General features: G+C 50.3%; 2 protein-coding genes across 17 annotated transcripts in view; one reads left to right on the forward strand and one right to left on the reverse strand.

Annotated features, from left to right (window-relative positions):
- The window catches only part of NUP98 (nucleoporin 98 and 96 precursor), a 94,299-nt gene extending 93,865 nt beyond the window's left edge, over positions 1 to 434 (reverse strand). For 4 of the 7 annotated variants that reach the window (XM_074335856.2, XM_074335855.2, XM_019718983.3 and 1 more), the window contains exon 1: positions 245 to 383. The gene's annotated coding sequence lies outside the window, so the exon portion shown is untranslated. Of the gene's footprint in view, positions 1 to 244 lie in introns of all 7 variants that reach the window. The other 3 variants (XM_019718980.3, XM_088791596.1, XM_019718981.3) reach the window with 2 other exon arrangements.
- Positions 435 to 726: 292 nt separating this feature from the next.
- On the forward strand, positions 727 to 20,813 carry PGAP2 (post-GPI attachment to proteins 2). 10 transcript variants are annotated; one of them, XM_019718994.3, is made up of 7 exons: positions 727 to 834; positions 7,608 to 7,628; positions 10,524 to 10,698; positions 18,431 to 18,683; positions 18,824 to 18,930; positions 19,544 to 19,652; positions 19,853 to 20,813. In XM_019718994.3, exons 3-7 carry the CDS (start codon positions 10,534 to 10,536, stop codon positions 19,981 to 19,983), a joined length of 765 nt encoding a protein of 254 aa, XP_019574553.1. In that variant the 5' UTR covers positions 727 to 834; positions 7,608 to 7,628; positions 10,524 to 10,533; the 3' UTR covers positions 19,984 to 20,813. The 10 variants fall into 10 exon arrangements, with proteins under 10 accessions (XP_019574553.1, XP_019574558.1, XP_074191963.1 ...); XM_019718999.3 differs by lacking the exon at positions 727 to 834 and adding an exon at positions 7,318 to 7,434 and having other exon boundaries at positions 18,824 to 18,918; XM_088791599.1 differs by lacking the exons at positions 727 to 834; positions 7,608 to 7,628 and adding exons at positions 7,655 to 8,002; positions 14,651 to 14,857 and having other exon boundaries at positions 19,853 to 20,116.
- The last annotated feature ends 147 nt before the right edge of the window (positions 20,814 to 20,960 follow it).

Raw genomic sequence — 20,960 nt, forward strand, 5'->3', positions numbered from 1 at the left:
TAGGCTGCGACCGGAGACACCCACGACCCAGACCCCACCAAGAGCGATTCCCTTCCAGTTCAGGAAGAGCCGGGCCTCCCGGCCGCAGGATTGCGGGCCCCGCCCCCTCCCTCAGGGCAGAAGGTGCCGCCGGGGCGCGAGACTTCGGCGCGGAGAGGCCCTGGGACGCCCGGCGTACCGCCCGCCCTAAAGAAAGGAGGAGCCTGCCGGCCCCTGGCCGCCACCGCCCCGACCCCCGACTTACCGTGGTGCGGTGGGGGAGGGGAAATGTCAAGAGTGAAGGCCTAGGCCCGTCCACCACCCGCCGCTCAGCGAGCAGCGCGCGGCTGCCACGAAACCGTCGCCGCCGCTGCCACCGCCGATACCTACCGCCGCTTCGGGCGCAGCGCACAGTGGGCCCGACTGCGTCACACGCCGCCTGCCGTCAGAGGCTCGCTCCGGACGCTCCGCCCTCGCTGCCTGAGCATTGGCAAACGCCGCCGCCACTCTAGGCCCACCCTGTTACTCATTGGGCAACGACTCTTTTGAAACCCAACGTGAGGGAGGTCTTTGAGAGAAGGGGAGAGGAGGAAGAGGAGGGGCCTAAGAAGTTAGGGGAGGAAAGGGGAGGGTTGGTGGGAGGGACGTGGAGCTCTGGCCCTCACCGCCGCCGTTGGCTGGGAGAGAGTCGTGACGTAACACAGGGCCCCTCGAAGTGGGCTGGTGAGTGGCTACGTTGGGCGGGGTGTGGGAGAAGAGCGGTGACGCTCATCGAAGCTCCGCCCACTTCCTTGGAGCGGAGAGACGCGCTGCTGAAGCTCCGGCCAATCAGAGGAAAGGCTCCAGGATGGCATGGTAACTATTCTACCCACACCTTGCCCCAATCCGTGGGCGGTGATGGGAAGGTTTCCCGGTAGTCCTTCCCTCGCTTCTTGGCCAGACCTCTTGTAGAGCTAGAGGGCCCCCGTGGGAACCCTGACTGCCCGCGTAGCTTTCCTGCAGCTGCTCCGAGGCCTTAAAACCAGGCCTTCTTGTCTCCTGACCCACGCAAGCCCCAGCACCTTTCCCTCTCTGAATCCCTAGAATAAATGTTGTGAGCATCAGAGATGCCCTAAGGGGATGGTTCAGCAAAAAACTTGGTACAAATCAGGATTCTTGGAACTTCTTACCCAACTGCCCTTTAGGAGTCCCCAGTTATTCTTAAAGTTCTGGTTCAAATGCTCCCACCTTCTCTAGGATACATTTGCTGATCTCTCTCAGCAAGTTGGGTTAATGCTTCGGCAGGCCTCTGTTACAGCTTTGTCACTTTGTATCCTATTACTTTCCTGTCTTCTGTGCCGCTTCTCTTGGACGTCAGAGCTGCATTTTCTTCATCTTGGTGTTAAAAAACAAAATTCAACCAAGTAAATTTGCAGATCTAATTGGCTTTATTAAGCCATTCATTAATTGGGCAGCATCCCATCTAGCAACTGGAAGGGCAACTGAAAGGATGTACAAAATGGAAGGATTTTATAGGAAGAAGGGTGAGGCAAGGAAGCTATTAGCAAAAGTAAGGATTATTTTGGGGCTCTGACATCTTTGGGGGAGGAGAAGGGGAAGGGTTTTTATTATGTAGATTACTCCTTTCTATGGAGGATGGAGAGGGCCTATGTGACAGGTTACCTTACTGGTGCTTGACCAGAAATTTTCATAGTGGTTTGATTAAGGTCATGTTTCTAGGAGAGGTTGAAAATACAGTTAGATAAATTATTAAATCGAGGTTTGGTATTATGGGCTTTTGGCATGAGTGATGCCATCTTGGGCCTATGGTTTTTTCCTTTACTTTGGTGTTCCTTTCCCTTGGACCAAGCCTGGTGCAGAAGCCTGATATTATGAAGGGGAGGGTTGCGCATGTTCTAAAACCTAGGCCTAGTGACTGAGAGTCCCACATAGAATAGCAGGGACTGTGCTCAGAAAGCCTATTTGATTTACCTCTCCACCACCGCCTCTTCCTGGGGCATCAATGCAAAATTGAAATAGGCTCTGCCCAAAAGTAGGTGACCTTAAATCCCTGTGGGTTTTCAGTGGTGGCAAGGGATTAGAGATAATTGATTTGTTTGTCAAAAAGTGGAGTGGTCATAAAGATGAAATCAGATAATGGATAGGAGAAACCTGGTACCTTGTAGGTGCTCAGTAGATGCTTGAAGGAAGAAAGAAAAAAAATACATGGAGGGTCAAATAGTAAAACTAGTTTGAATATCTGACTCCAACCACCTTCCCCCAACTCCTTCACCCAAACATCTCTCCTTTTCCTCCACCCTCCCTTACCTATGTGCTGCATCAGAAAGTCATTAGTTCTCCCCGATAGTTACAATAGCTTCCTCATTGCCCTTCTGAACCTTTGATTTGTCATCTTCCAATCCTCAAACCCAACTAAACCTTTCCTCTACTTACCGTGTTTCCCCGAAAATAAGACCTAGCTGGACAATCAACTCTAATGCGTCTTTTGGAGCAAAAATTAATATACGACCTGGTCTTATTTTACTATAATATAAGGCCCAGTCTTACATAATATATAGTATAATATAATAATATAATATAATACCGGGTCTTATATTAATTTTTGTTCCAAAAGACGCATTAGAGCTGATTGTCTGGCTAGGTCTTATTTTTGGGGAAACACGGTATTTAGTCTGGTGTCCCTAAGGCCATACATACAGTACAGGCATACATTAAATGTTTGATGCATGAATGAGTGAATTATTTTCTTAGGTAGAAAAGTAGAAGTGTGAAATTTTTGAGTTGGAGAAGCCTGGGTTTCAATCTGAGCCCAACCATATATTAGCTGTATGAACTTGGGCAAATTTCTTAACCCCTCTGAGTCTCAGTTTCCGTGTCGGTAAAAATGGGGATAACCCTACTTTCCCCACAGGGTTATTGTGAGAATGAAATGTGATAAAGCACTTATCAGGTACTTGGTACACAGTAATCCTTCAGTGAATGGTAGACATTTATATTTTTTAAAAATGTCAAGGAATTCTAACTAATCTAAGACATGATTCTTAGAAAAGGGGCTCAGAAATATGTCTTGAGGGAGTGAGGACATTCAGTTCAAAGTACTAGTGGACCCTTAAATACTTGCGGGAAAACTGGAGGGAGAAGATCAGGAATTGGATGAGGAATGCTCCAGGGAGGAATTCCCTGTGAACATGGTGATTTCGAAGTGAAGGACTGTTGTTAGGTACTCTGTAGGCATGTGGCCCACAAGCTCATCATTCTCAGGGACTTCTGCCCAGGGAAGAACTTCTAAAGACATGAAGTTTGGTGTATGTTCACAAAAGCTTGTGGAGCCAAGCCCTGTTTTGGCATCAGTAGCCCAGAGATGTCCACAGCTCAAAACTCTGCCCTGGCCAGCTCTGTCCTGGCAGCCCCCAGTCTCTCACATACATGCCCTGAGAACTCACCCTATGCAGCTATGAGGGATTGGAGCTCAGGGAGGAGATAGTCCTCTAGAGATTGCAGAATCATGGAAGGGCAAGACACTTCCTTGGGACGGTTCTAGATTTCTTACATGGTGCATTGGAAAGAGCAGCAGAGTTGGAGTCATACAGCTAAGTTCAACTGCCAGATCTGCTACTTTTTAGACCTTGCACAAATTATTTAATTGTTCTGTGCCCCGGTTTTCTTGCTATAAAATGGGCACAGTAATCCTGTTTTATAAGGTGGTTGTAAAGTTCAAATAAGATAATAGAATTTGCAAAGGACTGGACTGGGCACATGTTTGGCACACAGTAAGCACTCAGTAAATGTTGATTTCCTTCCTCTTTTCCTATAACTTGATAGTGAAGGGTGATGTTTGTAAATAGCACATAATTAAATTTTTATAAATCTTGTGTGAATACCTTTGACTTTTTTTTTTAATTACTTTTTTTTAAGACTTTTTTTTTTTTAATTGGGGAAAGGGAACAGGACTTTATTGAAGAACAGTACTACTTCCAGGACTTTTTTCCAAGTCAAGTTGTTGTCCTTTCAATCTTAGTTGTGGAGGGTGCCGTTCAGCTTCAAGTTGTTGTCCTTTCAGTCTTAGTTGTGGAGGGCTCAGCTCAGCTCCAGGTCCAGTTGCCGTTTCTAGTTGCAGGGGGCGCAGCCCACCATCCCTTGCAGGACTCGAATAGAACTGGCAACCTTGTGGTTGAGAGGATGCGCTCCAACCAACTGAGCCATCTGGGAGCTCAGCTCAAGGTGCTGTGTTCAATCTTAGTTGCAGGGGGCGCTGCCCACCATCCCTTGCGGGACTCGAGCAGTTGAACTGGCAACCTCGAGGAGTTGAACTGGCAACCCCGAGGAGTTGAACTGGCAACCCCGAGGAGTTGAACTGGCAACCTTGTGGTTGAGAGCCCACTGGCCCATGTTGGAATCGAACCGGCAGCCTTCGGAGTTAGGAGCACGGAGCTCCAACTGCCTGAGCCACCGGGCGGGCCCAATACCTTTGACTTTTAACTAGAGCATTTAGGTCATTGCAGTTCATGAATTTACTGGTATATTCAGTATTTTATCTAACATTTTATACTTTCTACTTGTCCTTTCAATTCTGTTCCTGCCTCTCCTTTATTTTTCCTCCTCACATTTCTCACTTGTGTTGGTTTATGAGAATAACTGTTTTCTTTTTTTTAAGATTCTACTCCACCATATTGACCAGACTCCTCCTCTCCTTCCTTCCTTCCTTCCTTTATTTATTTATTTATTTATTTATTATAATAATTGCCATTTATTGAAGCCCAGATCTTTGTCAAATTTTTTAATTGAGACATAATTCACATGAGTATATAATTCACATATAATAATAATTTACATATAATTCACATTCACCCATTTAAAGAGTACAATTCAGAGGTTTTTAGTATATTTAGTATTTTAGTATATTCACAAGGTTGTGCAACCATCATGACTGTCCAATTTCAGAACATTTTCATAACCATGAATAGAAACCCCAGCTCCATTAGCAGTCGTTCTCCAACTCCCCCTTCCCCAGCTCCTGGCAACTACTAATCTGCTTTGTCTCAATGGCTTTGCCTAGTCTGGACATTTCATATAAATGGAATCATAAATATGCGGCCTCTGTGTCTGATTTCTTTCACTTAGCATAATGTTTTCAAGGTTCATCCATGTTGTACATCAGTACCTCATTCCTTTTTATGGTCAATAATATTTTATTTTATGGATGTCACATTTTGTTTATACATTCATTAGTTGAATAACATTTTAGTTGTTTCCATCTTATGGCTACTATGAATAGTACTGCTATTAACACTCATGTACAAGTTTTTTGTGGACATATGTTTTCATTTCGCTTGTGTTTATACCTAGGAGTGGATTTGTAAGGTTACATGGTAACTATGTTTAACTTTTGAGGGAACTGCAAACTGTTTTACAAAGTGGCTGTACAATTTTACATTCCCACCAGCAATATGAGATCTGATAATTAAGTTAGCAAACTCATCCTAGATAAAGTACTACATACCTCATTGCTGAATATCACTACGGTCACCTATGAAGTACTCCCTTTGGGAAGCTATGCACCGACGCCAGTGCCTAGTCCACCCTTCAAAGCAATTTTGGAACTTTTTTTTTGGAATGGCCATCAGAGCTGTCATCGTGTTACCCTTGATTTCCTGAATGTCATCAAAATATCTTCCTTTCAATATTTCCTTTATCTTCGAGTAAAGGAAGAAGTCATTGGGGGCCAGATCAGTTGAGTAGGGAGGGTGGTCCAGTACAGTTATTTGTTTACTGGCTAAAAACTCCCTCACAGACAGTGCCGTGTAAGCTGGTGCATTGTTGTGATGCAAGAGCCATGAATTGTTGGCAAAAAGTTTAGGTTGTCTAACTTTTACATGCAGCCTTTTCAGCACTTCTTGGTATAAATTTATAATGAATAATCCCTCTAATATCAAAAAAGGTTAGCAACATCATTGCAACAAGTTCACAAACTTAATTGTCCAACCTCCTATGTGAGGGTTCCAGTTTCTCCACATCGCTGCCAACACTTGTCATTTTCCTTTTTTTTTTTTTAAATTACAGCCATCCTAGGGGATGTGAAGTGTCATCTCGTTGTGGTTTCCATATACATTTCCCTAATGACTAATGATGTCGACCATCTTTTCACGTGCATATTGGCCATTTAAATCTCCTTTTTTGCATTCTTACGGATTATTTCATTTTTTTCTCCTGTGCCAGTTTGGGAATTCTCTTTTTCTATTATTTTAGTGATTGCCCTAGAAATTACCACATGCATTCCTAACTTACCAAGTGTCATGCTAATCACTATCTTTACAGGAAGGGTAGAGTTTGCTGAGATGGAGGAAAAGAAGCACTCCAAGCCAGATAAACAGGGAAAATAAAGATGTGAGACCAGGAAAGCTCAAGACAGGGAACAAAGGCCAGAAGCAGGCATCTGTGGGTTGGAGCTAAACAGAGGATGGCGCAAAGCCCCAAGGTAGAAAACCTAAATTTAATTATTGAAACTAAAAGGAGATGGTTCTTTCAGTAAAGTTTTATTAATTGTTCACTTGCCCTGGGACCTTAAAGGACATGTGGGGAGAATTCAAAGTCAAGAAAAGTAGTTTTTAGAGTATCACACCTTTTCTCCAGACTTCACTCCCCTAGCAGTCGGTCCGAGATATCTCTGGGTCCCCCACCATTGCCCAGCCCAGGGCCTGCCCCAGAGAGGGCCTAGACTGAATGAATGAACAAGAGAATGAATGCGTGCGGTAAACCGGCAAGTTGATCAAATTGGAGCCTCTGTTTCTCCATCTGCAGCGCGGTGATTATAGCTACCTTGTGGAATTAACAGTATATAGTGATTAAGGGAATGACCTCAGGTACCGGACTAGCTGTGTGAGTAGGTAACTTGCCTTCTCTGTTATCCATTGGTAAAATGGAGATATTAATAGTATCTACCTTATAGGGATTTTGTGAGGATTAAATGGGATACATAAAAAGTAGAAAAGTGCCTGGGACACAGAGGGTGCCCAAACGTGCTAATTGTTACTGTGAGGATTCCAATGGGGCAAACTTGATGGTGGTGTGCCTGGCTCAGAGGTCCTCCACACCCCCTTCAGGTGCTCTAACAACGCTGCTCTGTGCCTTCAGGAAGGATTACTGGTCCCTTCACCCTGCTTCCCTGTTGGGGTAGGAGGGTCTTTGCAAAGGGAGCCAAGAGTCTCCCTCCGTTTCCTTTATGGGTCAGTCAGGGGAGGGAACTCTGGGGGCTGGTGTCTGGTGATCAACCTTTTCATGGTGGGGAGAGACCCAGGGCTGTCTGGAGATCCTCTCTGCCATGTCGGGACAGGGCTCCCTCTCCTGATCAAAGGTGGGATCAGCTCTGACCCAGAGTTTCTGGGGTGGGCTTCACTAGAACTCACTATCTCTGTAAGGTGCTCTTCTCTTTGCTGAAATGCCCTGAATCCGCTCCAGGTAACAAAGTTTGGGGGAGGGGCGCCGAGGCTGGAGCGAAACTGACTTAATATTTTAGAAGGGTGAAGCTGCATAATTCTGCTAGAATGGAGGGGAGGGAGCAACAGAGACTGGGGTCGGGAAATAAAGAGAATTCAGGGCCCTGTTCAATTAATTTTATGTTCTCTCAACAGGTGATGGAACGCAGCGGAGAGGTAAGGTGACAAGGTGGCTTATCCAACGTGTCAAACCCGGGTTTCCAGGACTCTTCCGGCTGCCCCCACGCAGCTGGAATTAGTGGGGCCGACCAGGGCTGGAGAGGAATGGCAGGAAGGGATGCCAGATTAAGGGGGAGAGCCTGGGGGGCCTGGGTCCGCAGAAGCGGGGAGGAGCCAGCAGAGGATCTGGGCGCTGTTTCCTCCTCAAGTTCCGCCCCAAGCACGCCGGTCCTGCCCCGCACCCACCGTTCCTACTCCAACACCCCCCTCCCCGCCGCTCGCCCGGGGCCGGGCCTGGGCTACCCCCAGGTCCCCAGGGTACCCCAGCTCCTGGCCTGCGCCGGCGCAGTCTCCTCTCAGCCACAGCCTGGGTGAGTTGCGGACGGGTGTGTTGGACCGCTGGGCAGCCCCACTTGGGGGAGCTCGGCCACGCGGTCCAGCCCCCGCAGGGCCCGTTCTCTAACTCTGGGGGTCCTGGTGCCTGCTCAGGAAATGCTGCTGTCCGGACTTGCAGAGCTGACCTCTTTCCCCTCAGCCCTCATGCTTGGGGCCGGGTGTGCAAGGGTTGAGCTCTCCTTTCTTCACTCCACAGGGACTCTTGGTCCGTATTCCTTTTAGGTGCAGGGGAATGGAGGTGTGTGTGTGGGGTGGGGGGTTTGGACTCCATAGATTCGTTTCAAATCCCAACTCTGCCAGTTATTAGTATGTGACCTTGAGCAAGTGTTTTTAACCTCCCTGAGCCTCCTTTGCATCTTCTATAAAAAGGAAATATAGTGTCTACCTCATAGAATTATAGTGAGGATTAAAAGAAACTATATGTAGTGCTAAGCAGGGTGCCTAGATTTAGAAGGCACCCAGTAAGTGTAGATTTGGACTGGAAGCTGAGATCTTTTGGGACCTTCGGAGATAAGGTAGGGGCATTCCTATCAAGGCAGTTTTTCAACTAAGCACCTATGAGGAAGTTAAAGCTGACTGGGGCTGAACAGCTGTCCTTCAGGTAGTGAGCTCCCCATCCTGAGGCCTGGAGGAGTTGAATGACCAAGTTGGAATGGCCTATCTAAACCACATGGTCCCCATGGGAACAAATGTGGAAACAGGCCCAGAGTGCGTAGGTGACTTGACCAAGGTCACACAGCTAAAAAGGAGGCCAGGCAGATCCAACAAGTGGAACAGCTCGTTCTCGGGCCTGCTTATCACCCCCCTGCCGTGGGCAGTGCCTGTTCATTCCCTGAGGATCTAGTGTTCAGTTTGGAGATCCCAGTGGCTTCTGAGGAGGTGGGCCTTCGGGAGGGGTGTTGGGAGGGAAGACTAGCACGTCCACAAACACAGAGTGGGTTTGGGTTGAGTGGGGAAGGTGTTCCCTTTCTAGGGCTGTGAGGGGCTTAGAGTCCATTTGGGGATGATCCATGGAATGAGGCTCACTAGAGCCACTTCCAACTCCCCTGGGAGACCCCCCTCCGTGCCCCCCACAAAGAGAAAGGAGCCTGAGTCATTAGGGTAGGCTGCCTAATAGGACCTGGCAGAGAGGTGGGTGGAGGAAGATACTTACCTGTTTTGTTCTGGAATGCCAGGAGGCAGGCCAGTGTAGAAGTCAGGTTCTTCCGGAGGGTGGGACTAGAAGGGCGAGTCCTGAGGGCGGGTCCGGAAGAGTTGGCACTTCGTCTGACAAGGCCCTTGAGTCCAGAAGGGTGAATTCTTTATGTATCTCAAGCCAGTCCTAGTTTGGCAACAAGAAGCCTAAGTTCTGAGGATCTTTCCCTCAGGCTCAGCATATGGCTTTGAGGAAAGGCCTTCCTCTCTGTGTCTCTGTTTCTCTGTGTTTACGGTGGAGCCAGGGGTGACTGCCTCATCTCTGTAGGATTTGGTTTTTACCTTTCTCCTAGGGACAGGCACCCTTTTTCTCTCCTCTCCTCACCTGACCTAATCTGCTGTGGTCCAGAGAGGAAGGGGTTAAGGAAGGCCAGAATTGCAGTTTTTGACCCTGTGAGCCACATCTTCCCACTGCTGGCTGCTCTTCTTTTTTGCTGTGTGACCCTGAGCAGTCTCCTGTCCTTTTCTTGGTCTCAACTTCCCCTCTATAGACTGAGGGGGTGCTGGGCTATGCTTGCTGGTGTATATTTGGCAATTATAGTTCCTGACCTTAGATACCCTCATCTGAGGGGGGAGTCACATTCCTCCGGAGCCCTTACCGACTCTCCAGAGGCAGGGTGGACAGGCCCCTGGGCACTGGGAAGCCTCTAGAAGCTGACCAGGCAGCTCTCTCCAGCAAACAGCAAGCCCAGGCTAGCACCAGGCCTGATTCTGCAAAGCTTTTCACCCTCAGAGCTCGTGAGGCAGCAGGCGGGGACAAACAGTGGGTCCAGGTTCTGTGGGCTTTCACTGAGTGCTTGCTGCTGTGGACTGTGGTGCAGGCATCAGAGCTCAGAGGGTCTGAGAAGGGACTGAAGATGCGAGGGGTCCTGGGCCGGTGGGTAAAGCAATGAGAGCTGATGGGAGGCCCTGAAGCCTGGAGGCTCAAGGGCCTGGGGGAGGAAATGGGCATTCTGTCCACTAGGCGGTTTGAGGGTTGGTTCCTGAAACAAGAGAGACTAGTTACACCAGCTCCTGTAGTCCTAGGCCTGTCAAGCCAGGCATAGGGATGACGAGGTCTCCCAATCGATTCAAGCTTCATTGTAGCATACATTTCCTTCATTGTCTTTCCTCTGAAATTGAGGGTGAATGTTGTCATGGGATTCCAAGTCAGTCTTCCTCACCCAGGCATGGTAGGAGCTGGGTGGCTTCCTTCTCAGACTCCTCAGTCGTAGCTCGGTTTGAGTACCGAGCACAGGGCTGACTTCACCAGAGTCCCAGCCACTGGCCTTGGGCCCTGACAGCATGCCACTCCATCCCCAGGTCTGACAAGATGTACCAGGTCCTACTGCCACTGGACCGGGATGGGACCCTGGTCCGGCTCCGCTTCACCGTGGTGGCCCTGGTCACAGTCTGCTGTCCACTTGTCGCCTTCCTCTTCTGCATCCTCTGGTCCCTGCTCTTCCACTTCAAGGAGACTACAGCTACACACTGTGGGGTAGGGCTCGGGGGGGTGGGCACTGACACCTCATATTCAGGCCCAGTTGAATCTATTTGGATCCTGATTCTATTGTAACAGGATTAGCAAACTCTCCAGTTAGGCCATCAAACATACTGGGCTCCTGGGGGGATGACTGCAAATTGAGGTCACAAGAATTAATCTCCCTCCATTTTCCATGGAGGTTGTTGGGGTCTGGGGTCACTGAAGCGGGCCAGCCCCAGAACCCAGAACCCAATCCTTCATAGAGGGACAGATTCAGGAGACCCAGGGTTTTCTGGGGAATGGAGAGAGAACAACACTGGGCTAGAGGGCATTTGGGGCCTCTTAAGTGTGGCACTATGGGCTTGTGCCTGTCTCTGTGGGAAAGTGATTGTGTGTATATGTGTAACTGTAAGTGACATGACCAAAATGGCTTGGAGTGGGGTATGTGTGTGAGAGTGACTTTCTTTCTGCCTGTCTGCATGAGGACCAGGTTATGTGTGTATGTGTTCTGGGGTAGATCTCATGCCCTCTGAGGTTCCACATGTGGCCGTGTACCCTCTGGACAGTGATATGGGGTGCTGGGCCAGGAAGATGTGAAAGTGCTTTCTCCGTAGGATACTGGAGTAACGGGGATGAGGCCTGTGTTGAGCTCTGTTATACTCCTAGTTTATGTACTAACTCTGTATATTGCCTGAGAAGTGGACACTGAGCCTCACTTTCCCCATGGCTAAAGGAGGTTCATAGTTCCTGTCCTCCTCCTCCTCAGGGCTAGTGTAGAGCTCCAGGTAGAGAAAGGATAGGAAGGCGGTTTGGGAATATGAAGGGTCAGGAGGTGGAGCAAAAGGAGATTGTCAGGATGGAAGGCAGAGCAGGAGAGGAAGTTAGCCTAGGGGATCTAGGTAGAAAAGAGGCAGGCCCTGGACACGGACCCTTGGATTATTCTCAGAGAAAGCTCTGAAGTCCCCCAGTCCGCTGAGCTTCCCCCGTTCCTATAAAGAACATCTGCTCCAGAAAAGGGCGCTGACTAGCAGTGGAGTCTGGCTGGGGTGGCGGGGCACTTCTTTTCTTCCCAGGACTTGAAGTTTTCCCTCTTGATTTGTCAGTGGGAGTAATGGGCCTTGAGCTGTGGGCAGCCAGTCTGATGAGACCCAGGACTGGGAATTATCAGAAAGAACAGGATTAGAAGAAAGGGAGTGACCAGGTGATCCGAAGGGAGGAGGGGGAAGGAGGAGAAAGGGTCCATCCAGCAGCCTTTCCTGACTTAGTTCTTACCTTATATAATACATCAAATGTTTCTGTTGTCCTGCCCAACTCCTCTTCATCCTGCTCAGGTGTCTCTTCCTCCAAAAAGCCTTCCCCAACCTCCTTGGGGCAAACTTAATCACCCCCTCCTCTGGGGGCCCACAGTTCCCTGTTCTCTCTCACAGTTCTGTTACATTGTATTTGTGTCTATCTTGCCCACCAGACTAGGAGTTCCTTGAAGGTGCTCACTGCATTTGAATCAGTATTTATTGAATAAGTGGATAGGACTCACCCCCCCGCCCCCCGCCCAGTGCTCTGGGAAAAGGAAGGCATGTATAATGCAGTCGTAGCCCATACAGAAAATTATAATATTTGTACAGCATATAGAGTTAAACGGAGTAGGCTGTTTGCTCTGCCCCTCATGGCTGGCTCTGAGGGATAAGGGATCAATAACCTCAGTACACCTGGCACACCTGTGACCCATTCTTGGCATACTGGTTATGGAGCTATGGCATAGGTAGTTGCAGGAGGAGTACCTGGCCCTTCTGGGACAGGATAGGCCTAGAGACGCAGGGGGTATTTTTATTCCCACTCCCTGGGACTACCATATTGGATCTACTTGGGGATTTCCATATATGTTCTGAATTTCTCCCCCAGAGTTTCCTAGGAGTTGCCAACTCTAGGAATAAAAGAAGTAACCTTAGTTTAATATATCTATAATTAGATGACGTTGCCTCTGCTTGCATCTCCCCAGTAATGGGGAGTTTTCTTCCTCCCTAGGCAGCCCATTCCAAGGAGGCTTAGTAGCTAACAATTACAGTGAGCATACATTCTCTTCCTGGTGACTCTCTGCCTTGGGAGCCTTAGGTCTACTGTTTCCTCCAGACTTCCTGCCAGCCCTGCTGCGATGGGAAGACAGTAATGGGAGTCCCTGAGTCTCCTCTTCTTCGGTAGCATAGCTCTAGTTCCTTCAGGCAACCCTCGCAGGATATGTGCCCCTGGACTTGGCTCAGTTGGGAATTGTTTTCTCCATGCTAGGCCCTAATGTAGGCATAGGACTTCATAGGGCCTAGGCAGTACAGGTGAAAGCTGGACTGTTCCATTCCTATTATTGGCTGTTAGGCCTCTGTGAATGCAGCCTGAGTTGCCATTAGCTATTTCTGCACAGGTGCAGGCTGGACACTGATAGCGTGGATTCAGGCCTGTCTAGATCTCTTTCGGATCATAAATCTATTGTCATAAGATTAGCTAGCTCTCCAATGGGGCCCAACAAACGTACTCAGCCCTACTCCAACAAAAAGGGACCAAATCCTATTCTGCTTTCTCTCTTTCCCAAGGAACCTGCCTGTAGCTCTGGACACAACCCCCCAGAAAGGTCCCCACCCCCACAACTGAGAAGGAAGCTGCTGTGGGCTGACCTTAGCCACTATCACTTCTTACCTTTACAGAGTGTTCCGGAATTTATGACATGGTCTTGTTGGTCCTAGGAAGGCTGTGTGCTTGGTCAGGCGTGGAGATCTGGGCTCTGTGGGTGGGAAGGCAGGCCCTGGGGACTAGAGGGGTGGCACCCTATAGTCTTAGAACAGTCTCAGTCTGGCTAGAGCCCTCAATCCAAGCCCCGGATCCTTCAGCACCCAGTGTGAGTGTCTCTCAGTGAGCCCCCTCCTGCCCTGCCCCATTCCCTGATGCTGAGCTGGACTAGTGGGCTGGGATTTCCTTAATGGAGGAAGGTAGGAGTCCCAAGGGGAAATTTGGTCCTGGGCTTAATACAGTGCCATCTCTGTCTGACACCGAGAAGGGAGCCCAGCTTGAGGGGTCATGGTCGTTGGGAAAGTAGGTGGTGGGAGGAGGGAGTGCTTCTCCTAGAGGAAGAAGGGCAGAAGCCCAGCTCCCTGGGTCTGGGTCTGGGTCTGTACTTCCTGGGTCCGGCCAGCACAGCAGGCTCAAGCTGAGTGGAGCAGGTTCCTATAACCATCAGGTTCCTATAAACCTTGGATTGGGTGACATGTTCTTCTCAGAGAGGAAGGAGATGGAGGTCTGGGCCTCTGAAGGACCCTGGTATCTTGGGATCAGAGTACTGCTGGCCTGAGGCTTGGATCATTCGGAGCCTGGGGGTGGGATGGCTAGCAGCCTGTGGTCCTGCTGAAATAGGTTCTGGGGCACACCCACTGTTCCTAGCTGAACTTGAGTAAAGAGCAGGAATGTGGTCAGACAGGGTCAGTGAGAGGGCTTGGGCCCAGTCTGAGCCAGGGTCCTTTGTCTAGATTACTTGGCCTAAAGAAAACCTTAATTGGAGCCTTAAGCTGGCAGGTGACAGGAGGCCTTAGTTCTAATGTTTGATCCTGGCATAGTTCTGGGCCTCAATCTCCTGTTCTGTGGAATGGGAACAATAACCTGTCCATCTCTGACCCTTCTGAGTGGGTATGAGGGTGGTGAGAATGAGGTGGGCCATCAGATCTTCTATGCCCAGGCCACTAGGAGCCTCTATTCTCCAGACTCCTCAAGATGTGGCCCTGTAGGACCAGTGTGCCAAGGGGATTCCTAAGAGCTGATTCTGACTGTCTTTGCTGCTCCTGCCCCATCTCCCTCTGCACCTTTCTCTCTTCTGCACTGTTTTCCTTTTTCCCTTATGCTCTTTCTATTCTGGCCCTTTTCTATACCCTGATAAACCAGCTCTGGAAAAGACCCCACTTTCCCAGGCCCAGGTATCCCACTAGGCCCTAAGGTGTATCCCTCACCCTGCCTAGGCACCACTTCCTACAGGATGTTCTCTACAGCCTCCCAGCCCTTGGACCCCGATGGGACCATGTTCCGGCTCCGCATCACGGCCATGATTTGGTGGGTCATCACTTTCCCCATGTTCGGCTTCTTCTTCTGCATCATCTGGTCCCTGGTGTTCCACTTTGAGTACACGGTGGCCACTGACTGTGGGGTGAGTGCCAGGCTCCCCAGTACCTGGGTCAGGGCCAGGTCGGCAGCTGGCGATAAGAGTGAAATTGGAGAGTAAGAGAGAAGGTGGAGGGTCAGAAAGAGGGAAAAGAAATAGAAGGATGGTGGGGGGCAAGTCATAGCCGGGAATTTTGGGGGAGAGACCCAGAGAGTAGAGTCACAGTCCGCCAAGCATAGAAGAGGATTATAGAAAGTGCAAGAGAGCAGAGGGGAGAGGGGGAAGGGAAGGGAGTGGGAATAGACCAGAGAGATCATGAGAGGGAGAAGGAGGCTGAAGAAAGGGCCAGACTGGAAGGGATGCAGGACTGAGCAGGTAAGATGAGAGCAGGAGTAATAGGTGCTTTTAGCCGCGACAGAGGCCTGACCGAGAGGACCCCTGCCTTGCCCTGGCAACTTCTAGCCTGGTGTCTCTCTCTGGTAGCCTCAAACCCGCAACCTGTGTCCACTGAGGTCTCTGTCAGCTAGAAACCTGGATGCATTCCCGCGTCCACAAGCAGTCCACCAGGCCTTTGCTCAGGGCCCACGGGCAGAGATTCTATGTCGGGGGCATGGAATTATATATGGACTTGCCCTTGGCATCTCATTCCTACAAGAGATAATCCTAGACCCTGCAGTCAGTACACAGTGAGACAGGATTCCAACTGGGGTACAAGGAAGCACAGGGATGGCAGGGCCCAGTGGAAGCACTCAACCCGGCTTGGACATTGGTGAAGGCTTCCTTCCTGAAGGAGTGGGCATTGTTGCTGTGGGGGTGAAGAAGAATCTTTGTGAACGCCCGGCTGACAACTTCTGATTTTATACAGAGGGCGGTGGGAAGTTTGCAAAGATTTTAAACAGGAAAGGGACATGATCACATTTGTGGCTTAGAAGACCAGTCTGCCTCCTGAAAGGCAAACAGATTTAAGGGCACAGGACCAGAGTAGGGAACCCAGTGAGGTGGTCAGTACAATAGCTTGTGCTACTGGGGAGACCAGAGCTAAGATGGGAACTGTGAGGATAGACAGGAGGAGATGAAGTCCAGAGAAAAAGAGCAAGTGGAAATACCAGGAATGTGAATTTTGTCCAGTTAGCAAAGGGCAGGGGGAAGTAAGGTAAATAGAAAAGTCCTCCATAATTTGGGGGGACTTTTATCGGAAGCCAAAAGGAATGAATCTCTAATGATGAAATCTGAGGTCCAATGATAGGGAATTTTGGGGGCTTTTTCCCTTTATCTCATGTGAATTTCTGCCCTGCTGCCCTGCCACAGATCCATTGAGCAGGGTCCTGCAAGCCAAAGGATTTCTGTTCTTGGGGGAAGGGGTTATGTTCCCATCTCTCAGTACTCTTAGCTCTGGGCTCATGGGGAGGTAGGTTTGAGGTGAGCTGTCTACCTGGTTTCTGATAGCTTCTGAAGTTGCTTGTTGCTGGCATGGTTGGTGAACAGGGAACTTGTAAATGGGGCATATATATGAGTCTCTGTACCTTGGCGTGTGCGCACGTGTGTGTGTGTGTGTGTGTGTGTGTGTGTGTGTGGTGTGAGAGGTCCCCACCCCTAATCTGGGAGGAGCTTGTGAGGACAGGACTGGTAACCACACGGCCCTAATTCTCTCTTCCTCCTGAGGCGTCCCCCAACTCTTTGCCATCTCTGCCCTTTATCTGTTTTACAGCATCAGTCAGGGCTCTGGACCCTTAAGTGCTCTGGGCTCTCCCAGCCAAGCTTTAGAGGCTGGCCCTGTTCCCCTTAAACAGCTGAGATTGGGGCAGGAGTTTTCAGAATGAATATTCTCGGAAGTGGAGGCAACACTCCCACTAACCCTACTCAAAGGACCTACTCAGAGAGTCAAAAAGGTCAAGTAAGGAGATTTAGAGGCCTCAGAAGTGTCTGGTGAAGATACAGTTCCCGCCTCTCACTCAGATGTAGGCCTTCTCATGTTCAGTAGCCATGTAGTAGCTTACTGCCTATCTGCAGGCTTTTTAGGGAAGTTTGTCTTCTGAAAGCCATCACTTGTACCCACTGTGTGTCAGACACTGCAGATGCTTTGCACACGTTATATTTAGTATTCACAGTCACCCTGCAGGGTAGGGGGTGGTATCCCTATTTTGCCAATGAGGAAATTGAAGCTCAGAGAGATGAAGTGACTTGCTCAAGGTTACCCCACTAACAAAGGCAGAGCAGTGATGCAAACCCAGGATTGTGTGGCTCCAAAACCTCCATGCTGCCTCTTCACTGATAACTCAGAGTGAATATCTGAGCCTGGTCTCAAGCTATGGTATCTTAGGCCTTGGCCTTGAGAGCAGCGTCCTCTCTTTGAGAGCTCTGCATTGTTTCCTCTGACAGTGCCGAGGGGAATCCATCTCCTCTGTGAAGGCTGTGAAGCCGCTGGCTAGTGCTTCCCCAGGCCCACCCCTTCTCTGTGAGCTGCCTCCATCACTGCCTACCATCCCAGCTGCTTTGGAGACCCATTCAGTGTCCCCATTGGGAGAAAGGAAGGGATCTTGCAGAACGCCATCTCTGAAGCCTGGTCCTGCCAGAGTCACAGCAGGGTCACTCCCTTGCTGGGCTCTGGCACTGCTCTGGCCCTTGTTGAAAGTCTAAAAAAGTCCATGAAAAGTGTGGGCAATAGACCGGTAGCTTCCACAGTCCTGGAATCTTTTAGAAATGCAGATTCTCTGCTTCCAGAACTTCTGCACTCTCACACTGTCCCTGAGTTGTATGCATATTAAAGTTTGAGAAGCAGCTCCAGGCCCTGGAGTCTAAGAGATCCTGCTGCCATCCCTGGCTTTTCTGTCCCTATCAAAACTACTGTTTACTCATCCCCGATCCTCTCACCATCACCCATATAAGGAACACAGCAATCCTTGCAGCCATGCAGTATTATCTCCTCCTCCTTTCTTAACTTTAAAGATTGATGCTCTGATTCCTTAAGGAATGAGGAATCCCAGGCTTTGAGAAAGATGAACGGGAGAGATGTACAAGAACAGTCATGTTCTTAGACTACCCTGGGTTAGGAGCACCCATGTTCTTACACCTGATCAGGGTGGGGCACCCTTCTGGCCCAGCTTCCCCAGGATCTCACAGTACCCTCTACCACCTCGGTACACCTGCCCAGAAGAACAAGTGGAGCTGGGAGCCGTCAGAGGAACAGCTCAGCTGGGCAGTGAATCCAGCACTATCCGAAGGCAGCTCAGATGGTCTGACTCATCTGTCCATGGGACTGAATCTGGTGTTTTGGGCTCATTGAACCTCTCACAGGGCCTTCTGCTACTGGCTCTGAACCTGTCTACAGTTGTCTCAGCCATGTGAAAGTTCCATGTGTAAGGAGATAGAGAAGGTCACTCCACGCCCCTGCATAAACACCAGGCCGTCTGGGGAATGAGAACCAAGCACAGTGGGAACCTGGGACCTGGAAGGGGAGGTCTCCTAGGAGAGCTCTGGGGTTGCCTGGAGGAGGACTTTCTGGAAGGGAAGGGGCTGGAGCAGAGCCATCTGAGGGCTGGGGTGATTTGATGGAGAGAAGGATCTCCAGGTGGGCAGGGCTGGCGGGGGCTGGTGCCCAAATGGGTCACAACTCTCTAGGTGCCCAATTACCTGCCTTCGGTGAGCTCGGCCATCGGCGGGGAGGTGCCCCAGCGCTACGTGTGGCGCTTCTGCATCGGCCTGCACTCAGCACCCCGCTTCCTGGTGGCCTTCGCCTACTGGAACCACTACCTCAGCTGTACCTCCTCGTGTCCTAGCTACCAGCTGCTCTGCCGCCTCAACTTCAGCCTCAACGTCGTCGAGAACCTTGCACTGCTCGTGCTCACCTACGTCTCTTCTTCTGAGGACTTCAGTGGGTGCCTGGACGAGGGAAGGAGAGCGGGGAAGGGTTCGGGGAGGGGACACCCCTGCCCCCCCCTTCTTCAGACCTTCAGAGGTAGGGTTTGGGTGCTCCCTGCAATGCGTGCTCCCAACCCTCCTCTATCCCTCCAGCCATCCATGAAAACGCTTTCATTGTGTTCATCGCTGCATCCCTCAGCCACATGCTGCTCACCTGCGTTATCTGGCGGCTGACCAAGAAGCACACAGTAAGTCAGGAGGTACGGTCTACCCCGAGTGGGGCTCCAGGCAGCCTGAAGGAAAATCAAGGAGACCTGTCCTCTGGATGTGGGTACTGGTGAGGTGGGGACTGGAGTTCTAATTGGAACCTGGGCTGGGGCTGGGGCTTGGGGACAAGTGGAGGGTGACTGTTTGGTCAGAATCCAAGCCTATGTGTAGGTAGTACAGGAGCCTGGAGAATAGAGGAGATGGAGGCTCCAAAGTGGGTGGAATGAGGGGTAGCACCCAGGCTGCAGTGAGTTAGGAACACGTGTCAGGGTCTGTGGTCTGTAATAACTCCAGTTGCCCTCCCACACATACACCTTTCGTCTCCCCACAATATCTGGAGGTGTTGGGTTGGTTGGTTTGACTCCAAGTAATTTCATATTCCATCCCCCCAAAGTAGGAGGGGCAGGGACACCATGGCTCTTTGGCCCCATTATGTCACAAATACAGGGATGCGAACGAGCCCATCATTCCTGCTACCCTGCCTCTGCCCCCTTCCATGACCAAGGGAGGGGAGACTCAGCCCTGAGGAGTTGGGGCTGAGAGGGGAGGCTACCCGTATATGTCCAATAAGCTGCAGAGTGATCAGACAGCTCCCCTTCCCAATAGGATCACAAGTCCTACAAGTGGAAACAGAGGCTCTTCATCATCAATTTCATCTCCTTCTTCACGGCACTGGCTGTCTACTTACGGCACAACATGTATTGTGAGGCTGGAGGTGAGGCCACGCTGGGATCCATAGGTGGTCACAATGGGTACGGGACAGTTTTCTATAATGTGCAATATGGCGGTGGTCTTGGGGGCTGGCTGCCGTTGTGTTCCCTGTGTGGTGATGTGCTGGTGGTTTATCAAGAGGCCCCGGGCCAGGGGGAGGGTAGGGGCCAGAGGCTCACCATGCCCTTCCTTGTATCACAACAGTGTATACCATCTTTGCCATCCTGGAGTACACTGTTGTCCTAACCAACATGGCATTCCACATGACAGCCTGGTGGGACTTCGGGAACAAGGAGCTGCTGATTACCTCCCAGCCTGAGGAAAAGCGATTCTAAACCCTTCTCTTCTGCTGGGGAGGGGCCCACTGCCCAGAAACTAGAAACAAGATCCCACTCTGGCCTTCCCCACTTCCTATGTCCTCTCTAGGACCTACTGACGCTGGGGGAAGGGAGTAAGAAAGGAGGAAGGGCACAGGATAAGGCTCCACCCAGTGCTGCAGCTTCTTTTCCTCCGTCACACGTGGAGGCACAGGGGCCTTCAAGCAGCATCACCCTTACGTGAGAGGCCCCCAGCTGCACAGGCAGGAGAGCTCCACCGTCTGGTGCTAAAACAAGTCCTGAGGTTCCTAACCATCATCCGGTTCTTGGCCTTAACATAGCCACCTGTCGTTGAGGTCAGGGACCACTGAGCAGTGGCTGCTACCTGAAAACCACAGCCATTCTCTTCATGGGGTCATTTGACTCATGTGTCTAATGATCTGCTCTGCGCATCAGGCCTGTGACCACAGTCCCCTGCTAAGGCTGCCCAGGTCTAGTCCCTACTTCACCTCTGACTTGGTGTGTCCATGTGGGTGACGGGGGGTGGGCAGGCTGTAGGATTTCCAAGGGCTCTGCCAGTCTGCTTGCCTCACCTGGTGGAGGGAGGTGGTGGTCTGTCGCGGGAGACCTGCTCCAGAAAAAGCACTGGCACAGCATGTATTTCCCTTCCCTTCTGAAATCTGGCTTATAGACTCTTCCTCCTTGGCAAAAGGGGGGTAGAGGTCGGAGGCAGATTCCTATCCCAAACTGCTATTCTCCCCAGCTATCCTATCCTACTGTCCCAGGCCCTTGAGCTCTTTTGGTTGTACACTTTATTTCAAAGGAAAATAAAATTCTTGCCAACAGTCTGGGCTAGGCTTGTCTTGGCGTTTGTCTCTGTTTAATGGAACTGAGGCGAGGGACAGGCTCCAGGATGAAGTCCATGGCAGGGTATGATTCCATGTGGTATCCCCTCACCCCTTTAGGTCTGGGTCTCCTATAGCTGGTCTAAGCCC

This window comes from Rhinolophus sinicus, chromosome 14, assembly GCF_057876585.1.
Source record: "Rhinolophus sinicus isolate RSI-liver-muscle chromosome 14, RSI-T2T, whole genome shotgun sequence".
Taxonomy (NCBI): Eukaryota; Metazoa; Chordata; class Mammalia; order Chiroptera; family Rhinolophidae; genus Rhinolophus; species Rhinolophus sinicus.

What these genes read in the sequence shown, in the direction of transcription:
- PGAP2 (XM_088791599.1), top strand. Translation starts at nt 7,737, where the DNA reads ATGGCAGGAAGGGATGCCAGATTAAGGGGGAGAGCCTGGGGGGCCTGG. An exon ending in TCCTCTCAGCCACAGCCTGG is followed by an intron (nt 8,003 to 10,523) that starts GTGAGTTGCGGA and finishes CTCCATCCCCAG; the next exon opens with GTCTGACAAGATGTACCAGG. An exon ending in CATGTATTGTGAGGCTGGAG is followed by an intron (nt 19,653 to 19,852) that starts GTGAGGCCACGC and finishes GTATCACAACAG; the next exon opens with TGTATACCATCTTTGCCATC.